Source organism: Poecilia reticulata, chromosome 21, assembly GCF_904066995.2.
Source record: "Poecilia reticulata chromosome 21, P_reticulata-male-v2, whole genome shotgun sequence".
NCBI lineage: Eukaryota > Metazoa > Chordata > Actinopteri > Cyprinodontiformes > Poeciliidae > Poecilia > Poecilia reticulata.
The window spans coordinates 11851987-11864406 of NC_088850.1; the positions used below are offsets into that span (position 1 = coordinate 11851987).

The 12420-nt window shown below is 38.6% G+C and overlaps 1 protein-coding gene across 5 annotated transcripts in view; it reads right to left on the bottom strand.

Annotated features, from left to right (window-relative positions):
* The window catches only part of nhsl1b (NHS-like 1b), a 95248-nt gene that overhangs the window by 43202 nt on the left and 39626 nt on the right, over positions 1-12420 (bottom strand). The window contains exon 1 of one of the 5 annotated variants that reach the window (XM_008397793.3): positions 7537-11063. The exons of 3 other annotated variants lie outside the window; for them this stretch is intronic. In XM_008397793.3, coding sequence (XP_008396015.2) covers positions 7537-7552 — 16 coding nt within the window. In that variant the 5' untranslated portion in view covers positions 7553-11063. One more of the 5 variants, XM_008397792.3, reaches the window with a different exon arrangement.

The following is a 12420-nucleotide window of genomic DNA, read 5'->3' on the forward strand; positions in this document are numbered from 1 at the left end:
AGAATACCTGTGGTTAAGACATGCTTTATGTTCCTCCCAGAAGCAATGTGATCCTTAAACACGTTATAAACAGAAAAAGATCCGCAAAGCTCAAGAAAGCAGTTATCCAAAAGAGAGTGTCTTTAAAGGAAAATCCAAACTTTCAGAAGAGTCCTCAGAAAAGCATCCACAAGCACCCTTCTTGCTCCTACTTCCATTTGAGAAAGCAGCAGCATTGTCCAGAGAAGTCCACATGGTCTCTCCTCTCAGCTCCTCCTCCTCCCGCTGCTCCTCGGTGCTGCTTTTCTAATCTGTAAAACCAGATTATCCAGCCACCAGACCCTTACGACCAGCTTCTGATTGTGACAGACATAAAACACAGATGGACACCAGGCTGCTGGTAATGAAGTGCATCAATTCTTCAACACAAACATGCAGAGCTTGAGGAAGAATCGTGCAAAACTTTTGGCAAACATGTTTTCCTGGGTCAAATATCACCAGATTTGCCTCCATGTAAAAAAAATTAAATAAATAAAATCTCATAAATTTAAACTTACTAATTACAGAAGCCCTCCCCTTTCGCCTTAGAGGCTGCAGAGGAGCACCATGTGGAGAGCAGATTGGGAAGTCTGACACTAACAGGTGTAAGCACAGCAGACACCAGATGAAAAGTTAAGTGGCAGGTCAGTAAATACTGAGAGATTAACAAACAGGGTGAGAGTAGCCATAACCAGAACCAATCTTATGTCAAGTGAGAGAGAACTACATCTAGATGGATAACATCTAAATGCCGACATGTAGACATGGACATGTGTTATAGAAAAATGGAAAATGTGGAGGAAAGTGGCTAAAAGAATTTAGTGGCCAAATGTCTCCCCCTAGCGGTGGCTTAAACAGATCCTAGCAGATTGTAGTCTTATTTGTTGAGGTACTGAGGAGTGATCAAGAAATAAAAGAGAATCATACACAGTAAGAAGAACAGTATAAATGTTTCCTTCATTACTTTGGAAAAATATGCAGATCACTTATGAAAGGAAGAAATGACCTATCTCCAGTAATGCAAGAAATTATTTCTTGCATGACTGGCAGCTATGAAATTCAATAATCCTATCTTTTTAGAATCGGTGAATGCGTCATAGAGCTCTTAGGTTTAGAAGTTACTTCTGAAAACAAGGACTTTCAGTATCACTTAGGTGCCAAAAATAAAGTCAGGGGAAGTACAGAGATATAAGGAGGTGGAAGGAAACCATTTCATCAAACATGCCCAGAAAATTCTGTTGCTCATTCAGGCTGCAAAAGAGAGCAAGACTTTCAGCAGATAATAATAAGGCTCAGCCACCTGTTTCAGCTTTCAAACTGGATTTTAGAAACATTGGCAGTTTTTTAAGGTAATTAGTCGTTTTCTTTTCACACAGCTTATAAAGTATTTTTCACTAGTCATCTATTTCCACAGTTTTTCTTAAAATTAATGATATATAATTGGAGTGAAAAAAAGGGCACGCATAAAATGACCAATTACCGTAGTCCAAAGTCTTAACAGAATTTCTGCAAAAAAAATCAATCAGATGCAAGATGAAGTCTACACAATAATGAAAAACATGCAACTACTCATAAAAACAGCAACTGTAGAAACTAATTGTATTGCTCGATTTCATTTTACATCATTAATACCCTATCACTCTTTAGAAACTTCAGCATTTCAGTGAATAAAATCTATATTAGAAGACTGTTATAATCTATTTAGCTAACCATCTTTCAGGACTAGAGCAACTGATTTTCTTTTTCAGTTTCACTCTTAAATCCTAAATTATTATTAAAAGTCAAGTAACTGTCTTAAGCTAAAATTTACTTTATTCTCATGGGAAGTCTATCTCAACTTGTAAAACTCCTAAAATAGTCCAGAAAACATGCTTTCCTCTGACTCAAATAGATTTCTGAGAGTCTCTGGATCCTTTTACTAACTTGTTTATTTTTTTATTTTTACAAAACTAGTTCAGTTTTCTCCATTTTATTTTTAGAAAATGTATGAGGTTTTAGTTCAGGGAGTCATTACCTGACAGTTTTTTTTTTTTTTTTTTTTTTTTTTTACAGCAGAGCATGAACCTAAAAAAAGGAAGAGGCACTGAGTGACTGTCACCGTGCCAAAGCCGCCACAGATAAACCAGGGGCTAAAACACCCATTACCAACAGTTATCATTTCCACAGCATTTGGTGAGGCAGCCAACACACAAGCCGATTAACCAAACCCTAAACCATGGTGCTCTCACACACAAATTATAAGTGACAAACCGTGGAGTGCACAGGAACACACAGACACAAAAAACAAAGTGTGAAAAAAACACAGTCCACAAACTGTGGCCTGAACTGCGCTTGTCCTCAATCCAGCTGCACACACGCATGCAACTGTGCACAACAAACCATCAACGCACAACCAACTGAACACATATTGGACATCATGTAGTTGGTTCTGTGTGTTCAGGATCAGATTCCCATCCGCTTCCTGTCAGTGGTCACGTTAGCGGCTCTGAATACTTGTGGGTCCTCTTCTGGAAGGATGCAATGCTCAGCTTAGGTTAGGATGTATAGACATGTTTTTACATTCTTGTGGACGCACACACACATTTGCACAGATATTGTGTGTTTGGAAGGGGGTGCGTGAGCGGAAGGCTGTAGGAGACAAACAATGGTTTCCATGGACACGTGTCTCTGAAAGGACTGAGAGGAGCACCTGCATGCTGAGTAAGTCCTCCGTCTGGGGAAGTCTTCCACTCGTCCACGGGGAGTCGGCCATTGTCTTCCCACGGTTCACTTTCCCACTCCGTCTCTCTAAGCTTCACACTCGCTACTTGGGAAAAGTTTTTCCGCACCTTTTAATTACCGCTTCAGTTTAAAAAAATACAATAAGATCTAGTTACTGACTTTTTAATTTCTAAAGTTACAATAAAAAAACTATTGTTTTGGTGAGTCTATTCAGGGGGACAAAAGGTTTACTGCAAACCCTGCAGATCCCACTGACAGCCAACACGGTTTACAGCTCAAGAACAAAATCTTCCTCTTGGGCTTTGACTTGTTTACAGGGATCACCGTTTCATCAAAGACTTCCTCTTAGTATCGTCATCCAAACCCGCCTGCCATTTATCAGACAGATAATTAAAAAAAGCGTAAGTGATAACTGCAGATTCATTTTAGATCTCCCAAATGAGGCGCATTTTAACTTTCAAGAAACTCAGCTGCACCCTACAAAAGACTACAGTTCCAATAATATAAGTACATTTAAAAGCTCAATCAGAAAACAAAAATGCTACCAACAAAAACTGCATTTTCTTGACTAATTTTAAAAAATTTTTCTTTGAAGATGTTAGTTTTACTTCTTTTTTTTTTTCATTTTACTTTAAAACATCATTATATCACAATATTTGAGTTTGGGTGTATGGCATATTTGTGATTTCTGTAGATGTAAAGGGATTCACCTTTCACCTGGATTTAAAGTATAATCCCGCTTCTCTGCTAGAAATATTTCTCCTCTCCTCTTTTCATTTCCACACCTCCTTTCTTCCTGTCCATTGCAGAAAATCACACCGTCACATCAAGCGTGAGAACATCCATCAGCGCCGTGATCCACGTCGAGAAGGCGAAGATATGGGTCAGCTGAGGGTCAACAGGTCACAGCCTCTACAAACAGGTGTTTTGGTTAGGGAGGGTGTCCATCACCATCTTACAAGTTCGGAGAGCTCAACACAGCGGGACATTTAAAGGGGTTGCCAAAATAAGGGTTGGCAAGTGGTCTAATTTAGACTTGTTGCTCCAGCCGAGGTGAAATGTGATTCAAACGCAGCCAGGAAAATACTCTTCTAGGTATAGAACTACAGTTTAATAAAGCTTATAAAATGTCATTCTTCAGTAATTCGGTTTTTAAAAGGAGACCGGCATTAAAAGATTATTAAAATGTCTCTTTTTCATCCTTTTTTGGAAGGATGAAACAATTTTAAACAAGAATTGCATCCTACCGCATATTGGGTGAAAACTAGATGGGTTTAGGAACGGTAGGCTGCTTTTTCCACTCCAAAGCCTAGCTAGAAATGTGACCTAAAGTTGAAATATTTAGTGGGAGTCATCCCTCTTTGTTCTGCCATCCATTTTGTGAACCATTGATTTGGCATCAGCCACACGACATGATGGTGCCACCTCAATACTGAACAGCAAGTAGAGTTTTTAGGCATCATATTCTTGCAAATGTGGCTAAATAATTCAGATTGCTTCGAATTAAATCTCCAGCTGACCTAAACAAACTGTAATTTCATGAAGAAGTTTAAAAATGCTCGTCTGAGTAAGAAATCAAGACATATTCCTGTGCTTTCATACACAAAGTGCTTTTATACATAGACTGACACAGATTTAGAACTAAAAGCAATAATTTTAGCATTGATTTTACAAAAAAAAAGTGATATGTACACACCAAAAATTTATAGATAACCCTAATATTTTGACTATTTGTTATAGGTTAATATTGTAAAAGGCAGTTCACATAAAACTGGATGAATGTCCACAGCAATGAGATCAGTGATAAACTGTAATCTCGTTAAAAGTCTGGATTGTTTTGCTGTTCATAATGTGAGCTTGACAGATTCTTCAGGACACTTTAGATTACACTTTCACTGCCTCATTTCCTCAACAGAAACATCAACGGCCACCATTTTCTCACACATTAGAGAGAATCGAAGAGATCAGCTACACAGCGGACCACATTCAGCTCAGCCAAAAATATGTTCTTGCGGACTGGACAGAGCCCAAGACGGCCTTAAGTAAACTTGCAACTAGGCGGTCAGTTGAACTCCAAGCAGGGCTTATGTTCACGGGACGCTAACAGAGATGAAGAATTTCTCCACCCGGCGTCACACGACAGGAAACCTCCTCATCCGAGTGACAGCTTCATCTTCGACTAATCCCCAGAACACATCCCCTCCCATGTTCACGTTCTCCACTGGGGCTCAAGCCCCGAGATAACTTATGTAACGCACAAAAAGCTGAACCGAATCGGGGAGCATAAATCTACCCACACACAGGGCTTACGCTCTCATACGAGGTTTTGGTTTTGGTGGTGGAAACAGATGGGAATTCATTCCGACCGCAGCTGGGAGTGCAGGAACATGGACAGAAGATTGTCACATCTGCCTCAGAACTGAGGGGGGAGCTTGTTTAAATAATATAAGCAATCATTCAGCAGCTGGCAAATTGTGTAATCTAGTGGTTGGATCACAGAATTTAACATGATGCAGAGTATTTGGGTCAGTATGCTAAAGAGTTTTGAAGCTAAAAAAAAAAAAGCCAAACTGGAGGCATTTCAGCTGATATGAACCAAGTGACGGTCAAAAATGTTCACGATCAACACTGCTTCAGTAATAAATGAAACTTAAAAAAAAAAAAAAGAAAATGAAATTGGCAGTGTTGGTGCAACATCTGTTTCTGTCCATTTTTTTAAGATTCCCAATCTCTGTGGACTGTCTTTCACAGCATGATTTAGTGCACACAGATGAAAAACTGGGATACTCAGAGATATAGTTGATGTGTTCAGTTTATATGATCTAATTTCCTCTGCTGTGAATCTACAAACAGCACCAAAAAATGGCTGCAGAGGAAGAATTTGCTAAATAGCAAAAACAGCAGGAATAAGTCAATTAAAAGCAGATTTGTTCCGGTAAACATATCATCCAGCATTATTTGGGCTTCTTGAAGACTGTATGGAAAGATGAAACACACTGATCAGTAACAATAGATAAGTATTATGATAAAGTGGGGTTTTTTTTGTAATTCAAGTTTTAGTTTCAAGGTTTTCTTGAAGTTTGCTTTATCATGTTTATGATGCTGTTCCAAAGTTAGATATAAAATAAACATTATGTTCATACATAAAGAAACTAGATTTAGTTTTAAAGCACACAGATCCTTACTGAAACAGTTTTATCAGCTTATATCAGCAGACTTATGAAGTGTTTAAAAGTTACCTTGAGAGTAAAACTATCATTTGGCCATATGTCAGCTTTTGGTATCAAGGTTTTAGATTATCACAGTCCTGCCCCTCCCCCACCTGTAGCTAGACACTGCAGGTCAGCTGGCTGAAAGAAGGCTTTTAGCAGCAAAAAAACTGAGCTGTTTGGAAATGTTCAATATTAAAACTACAGGAGTTTACGCAAGTTAAATTCAAGACTTTGTAATACCTTTTTTTTTAGATCATTATGACTTATTTTTTAAAACTGTTATGAATAGTACATAATGAATTTACCTTGACAGCTTCTATTTCACTTCAAACAATTCAAGAAAGTTAAAGCTAATATCCAGCAGCTGATATCCCTTATTTCAAATCCCTTCTTGACTAAAACACACGTTTTTCCACAGCAGAGGAGCTGGCCGTTAGCCAAGAACCTTTTTGACTTCATTTCCCTAAAACACTCACACAAGAGGCTGAATATCCAACTAAACTCCTTCTAACGGGGCTAAATGACCTAATTTCTCAGCACATGGAATGAATGAATGAGGCCAAGACATTTCTGGACAAAAGAAAAAGAACTCTGTAAACAGAAGAAGCATTGGATGAACAAATGTACAAATTTATTAGTTTGGGTTGGAAACCAGGCTTATATGTGAGGTCCGGCAGAAACCCAGACTTTACTCTTATCAATTTGATGCATTTAAACTCTCTGTTAGTGGATGATGGCTGGCTACCTTAGCAGATAACATGACTAATTATAAATCTAATATCAGCTCGTATTAATTAATTTACTCTACACACAGCAAGGCAAAATGGCATTAGATTCTGACCAATAAACATGTAGAAACTTCTACTGACCTGAATCAGCGTTTATTCTCCACGTATTTACACTAAAATAATGGTGCAAATATTCTTAATATAATAATGTGTTATTCAATCAGGAGTATGATTATGTGTTCAGCTTCAAAAGTTAAAGAAACAGACGCTATGCAGTTTGTGGTTTAGTATAAATATGATTATACATAGACATTCAACATGTTTTACGCGAGGTTATCGCACAATTTCCATTTTTAGACGAAGACGGAAAAACCTATTTTAAAGGTTCCAGAAAAAAAAAAAAAACACGAATTAGTTTCCTCTTACCATCAAGTAATGACCAACACATGGCTTCACTTTGCAGCTGCTGCTTCACCAGCTGTTACTGTGGCCAACAAGCTCACAACATGAAAGAAAAAAAAAAACGAGTTGTTGCTTCTTGAAGACCATGAGTAATTAATTCAAATGGCACCGAGGAGCGTGTAGGCTGGGAATGGTTAACTGAAAGGAAAGAGTAGGAATAAAGTTTATTAATGTTGCTAAATCAGAGACCAGAACAAAGAAAGAAGTGCTTGAAGAGGCAAAGAAGCTGAGATTTTTCCCCTTCACTAAAGAGACGCGCACAAGGAAGGATGTGGAACAAGGACTGACAGTAAGGGAGGTGGGAGTTTAACTTTTCTTTGTCTCACAGAGTCAAGAAGTTTGTTCACAGAGACAAGGACAAAGCAAACGCTTCGATGTCATGAACTCGCGCTTACCTTTCAGACAGAACATGTCCCTTCACCTCCTCATGCAACAACAAATTAACACTGGTTTCTTCCCTCTGGTTCCTTTCTTCCCGGTAATCCTCTGTCGTGCACTCTTCCTCCTTTCCCCGTTTCTCCAAACCACTCGCTCAAACTGTCCGCACGCCGACACTCAGATCCTGACATATTCGATCCACGCTCCATCTCCCTCCCTCTCTCCTTTCTCTCTCTCTCACACACACACACACACACACACACACACACACACACACACACACACACACACACACACACGCACACTCACACACACACACACACGCGTGCTCGCTCTGTGTGGCAGCAGGCCAACTTCTACACTGCAGGAAACCGCTCAGAGACCAACCCCTCTCTCTCTCTCTCTCTCTCCCCCACTGATATTCCTGCCCAATCAGAGGGTGGATGTGATATTGAAGCATAGCCTCCATCTAAAACTCAACAACCACAAGTTTCCGTGTTGGTCTCTTTAGAGCAGCTAGATGAAGACAAAAATAAAAATGTAACATACTCATAGTATTAGGTCAACAAATTCAATTAAAATGAATTTAATAGCATGGAAAAAACATAAAGAAGGCGACACCGCCCACCCTGCGAAAGCGTTTGGGATATTGGTTGTAGACGAGAATCTGGGCAGTCAGCAGTTTGCAGTGAGACGGGCGCCCCAGTTTGAGACTGATCTTTTGTTCACTGATCAAATATAATCGCTTTAATCCTCACAATTCAACTGTTTGTTATCAGTTGCAGCCATGAGCTCGGTAGATTGCAAGCCCTACGAACTTGACTGCCACTTAACACAAAGATGAGGACAGAGTAAGTTTATTAAAGGGGCAGTATTATGTATTATGTTTGAGAAATCATTTAATGTCCCATGACAACAATTCAGAAATGCCCAAACGCTTGATCAAACAAAGCACCGCCTACTTCCACAAAGCTCCTCCTTGGAGCTTCAGTCTCCAAGCTGAGCTTTCGCTTCACACAGTATCCACCCCCCATTCACTTTTCCCCACACAGTTCCTCCAGACTAGCAGCAGCATCAATTAACAAAAACCTGGTGGAACTTCACGTCTGCTGAGCTTTTCATTCAAGCAACACTTGTAAATGGCACAATGGAGAGGGATTATTGTAAATACGGAGGAGCCCCTTAGAAAGACAATTTCAAGACGACAAATTGCGACGTCAAATTTCTTTTACATTATGTTTGACATATAAAGCATTTTTATAACTGAAGGCAACACAGTTGCAACTTCATAATTTGATACCTTGAAATTGGGTCTTTGTCTCTTTAAGCAGCAGCTCTTTCCCAGATAAAGGAAACATTACAAACTGCCGGTATTCAAATTATCTTGGCTTTAGTCTCAACTGTTTCTCAGGGATCTCACAGCTATTCGTCATTTAAATATGTGACCGAAACCCTTCAAGTTTTGGTCAGGTACTTAAAAAACCCAAAATCATTCAGAATGGGGGACGTTTGTTTGCGATGGTTACTTCAATAAGTCTCAAATGTCTTTGGATAATTTCATAGACTTGATCCTTTCTAGAGACCAACTGAAAAGCACTTCAAATTAAAAAAAAAAAAAAGAAAAATCAAGAACAACTGTGTGCTCTAAGTTCCCAGGTTATATAAAATATTCGGAGTACAGGTAAAATTCCTAGGAATCTCTATTTGAACACTACAAGAAATAACATAAAACAGTGTTATTTCAGTAGTGATTAAAGGGTTGAAACATCCTTTTTGTATTTGGCTCTCATAAACAAGCTAAGCCTTTGTCAATATGGCCTGTGGGCTCCCACTCATCTGCCTTGACCTCATGTCAGTAATTAGAGGCAGATCACCGAGTGAATGTCTAAGCGTGACAGCATGACTGTCAGCATGAAAAGACCGTAAAAACAGAGTCCCAACTAAAAACACATGTAAAATCTCTAAATAAACCCACCTGACTAGCCCGTAAAAAAAAAAAAAAAAAAACCCTCATCAAGCTGCCACTTTAACTGGAAAGTGCTCAGCCATAATGGCTTCGGTTTTAAGCATGTCAATAAAAATAAAAAAACTATGCCTCAAAGGCAACTGCTTCAGCTGAATTAAATCTCCATTCTCATGGAGCCGAAGCTGTAAAGGTAAGAGGGAAATTCTCTTCAAATATTATGAACCGTACCGACATGATCAACCTATTTAAAAACATTTCAAAGAACATTCAATTTATTTCTTTTTGATAAAGAGACCGATATCTCAACTCTAAAACAAAGTTGACTCAATAACACAATTGAAAAGAAAAGCACACTTAAATTAGGAATGTTTATATTTAAATTTTAACAGTAAAACAAAGAAAAATACCTTAAAAAGTAGTTTCTCTTTTTTATATTCAAATACGTACCAAAGACATTTTTGTTTAGATTATTCTTTGTATTCCCTTGCTCCAAAATAAAACATACTAAATTCACCAGTTAATGTTGCTCTACTACATGTAGCCTACATATTAAAAACTGCATGTTTTCCCTTTCAATTTCCATTTACAAAAGACAGTCATATATTTATAGGTATACACACACACACACACACTTTTTATTTACCTTTTTATGTAACTTTTAGATTGTATTTTCCACATACCATAACAAAAAACACAAGACAACTTGTGATAAGCAAGTTGCTATAGTTTACTTAGAAAATAAAATTGTACTGATTTTGTGTTTACTGTTTCTAATATGAGATTTGTTGTTCACCAACAACAACAACAACAACAACTAATTCCTCTCCTTCGTGTGGTAAAGTCTGCTATCTGATTCTTACAGGACATTCAGTAACAACTGGCACGGTTACACGTTTCCTGATTGGACAGGCCCTCCTACCTGTGGTTCCTGAAACTTTGATCAGACCGCAGTTATCAGCCTCCAGGATTCTCTCTTTGTCTCCAGATAAAACATCATAAGTCTTGGATCATAATGGCCCATACTAATGCTTATCAGAGTGCTTCACATCTACTCTTACATGCAGTGCTGCACAAGCACATTATGGTACGATAGCGTGAGCTTTGTGCGCTGTGTCAGTGCGTGATAAGAACAGGCAGATAAAAAACACAACAAGCTCCTTGAAGCAGGCATGAAAGTTCAGACATGCAAACAGGGGGAAGTTGAGGTATGAAACATATTTAGGCATAAAGGCCTCTTGGTTAAGCATGTTTTTTGGTAAAAAAATAAAAAATAAAATAAAAGAGTGGGAGAAAAAATATCATCTGTCCCAAAAATGACCCGACAAAGCTTTAGTTCAATTGTTGACAGTTTTTACGCTGTTGGATTGTGTTTTGTGACAACATCAATGGATTGGATCCTATTAAAATAAGCTGCCATTCCTCTATCCCCTTTAAAACTGAAATCCTGTTCAACAAATATAATCACTTGGCTTTTTTTTTCTTCTTCCCTTTCCATTGTTCGTCATCCATTTGTACCATTAGGGGGAAAAGATACCAGAACAATGAGACGCTCAGGAACGAAAACCAGAAAGAAAGATGCAACTTACCTACAGGAGGTGGCATTTTCATCAGCACATAAAAAAAAAAGACAAAAAACGGCAATTAGACAAGTTTAAACCAATGATTTACCCATTTTTTTCAAAGGAAGCGTGCATGTTTGCTATTTTAATCATCTATGCACAGCCTCATGCTGCATCCATGTACCGGGAAAAGGGCCACAATCTAAGATTTCCGTGTCTGAGTTTTAATGAGACCTTGCAGGTTTGTTCATATCTGCTAATCTGGATTTACAAATGTTCTACATGGTGAGGATGAGCTTATTTCAGTGTATGGAAATGTGTCCCAAATGCTCTAAGACTGTTATGCAAGAGTTTCAATAAGCATCTCACAAACCATCAGTACTGTTCCAAGCAGACACGGCCAAAAATGTATAAATACCTCCTTAATAACATTTATATGAGACCGAATTCTGGTTCTGATTGCAACAGCAATTCAGTGCCAAGGTATAGTGGCAATGTAGGTTAATCCGTGTTCTCGAAAATATTACCAGCCGAACCGACATACTGTAGATCCACAGAAAACCTCAAGCAAATACTACTAAGCCTCACAGCACCCAACTTTCATGTTAACATGTTTTGCATTTGGCAAAAGTCAAAGTCTTGACTCAGAATTTGACATCTGTTACATTTTATTTGATGACCTCATGTACTGTAGATAACAAACAGCTTTATGAGAGGCAATAATGTAGACAGGAGCACAGACAGGCGTCTAGATAAGGAAAGTTTAGCTTTAAGTTAGTTAGCCTTGACCTTTCCAAATAAGATTTTTTGAAGTTTGGCCTTATGGCGAGCAGAAATCAAGAAAATGTCCAAGCGTAAGTTCTGTTGTAATGATCAGATTTGTTTTTAACGCTGAAAATAACTCCAGCTTTCACAACAACTTGCCCGAGAAAATGTACAACTTCACCAGGAGAACCTACAGCAGCTTGTGCACCAAGGCGGCTCAGGAAGGTCAAATCGAGCCCGACCAGGAAACAATCAGCTGCATACCTATTACCGTGACAACAGAGGCAAACGCTCAAAAAAGAGTCAGGCAATAGGCTGCGCCAAAAATTGCAGGCTTTGAATCTGAAGGCAGTAATTTTAAAGCTATATTTACTCTGAGGCAGTGCGCATGGCGGCCCACGTGTCTAGTAATTGGTTCTGGTGCGTGCATGAATGTGATCTCCAGTTGTTACACATGCAAAAGTGGAGAATTACTCTAAAGTTTCCTTTGCAAAGAATACGGAGTATGAGTTGTCTGGATGAGAACAATTTTAGAATGACCTGTCTATGACTCCGACTCTGGCCTAGCATTAGCTATAAAAAGACATAACGGCACATAACAGAGAGACAGG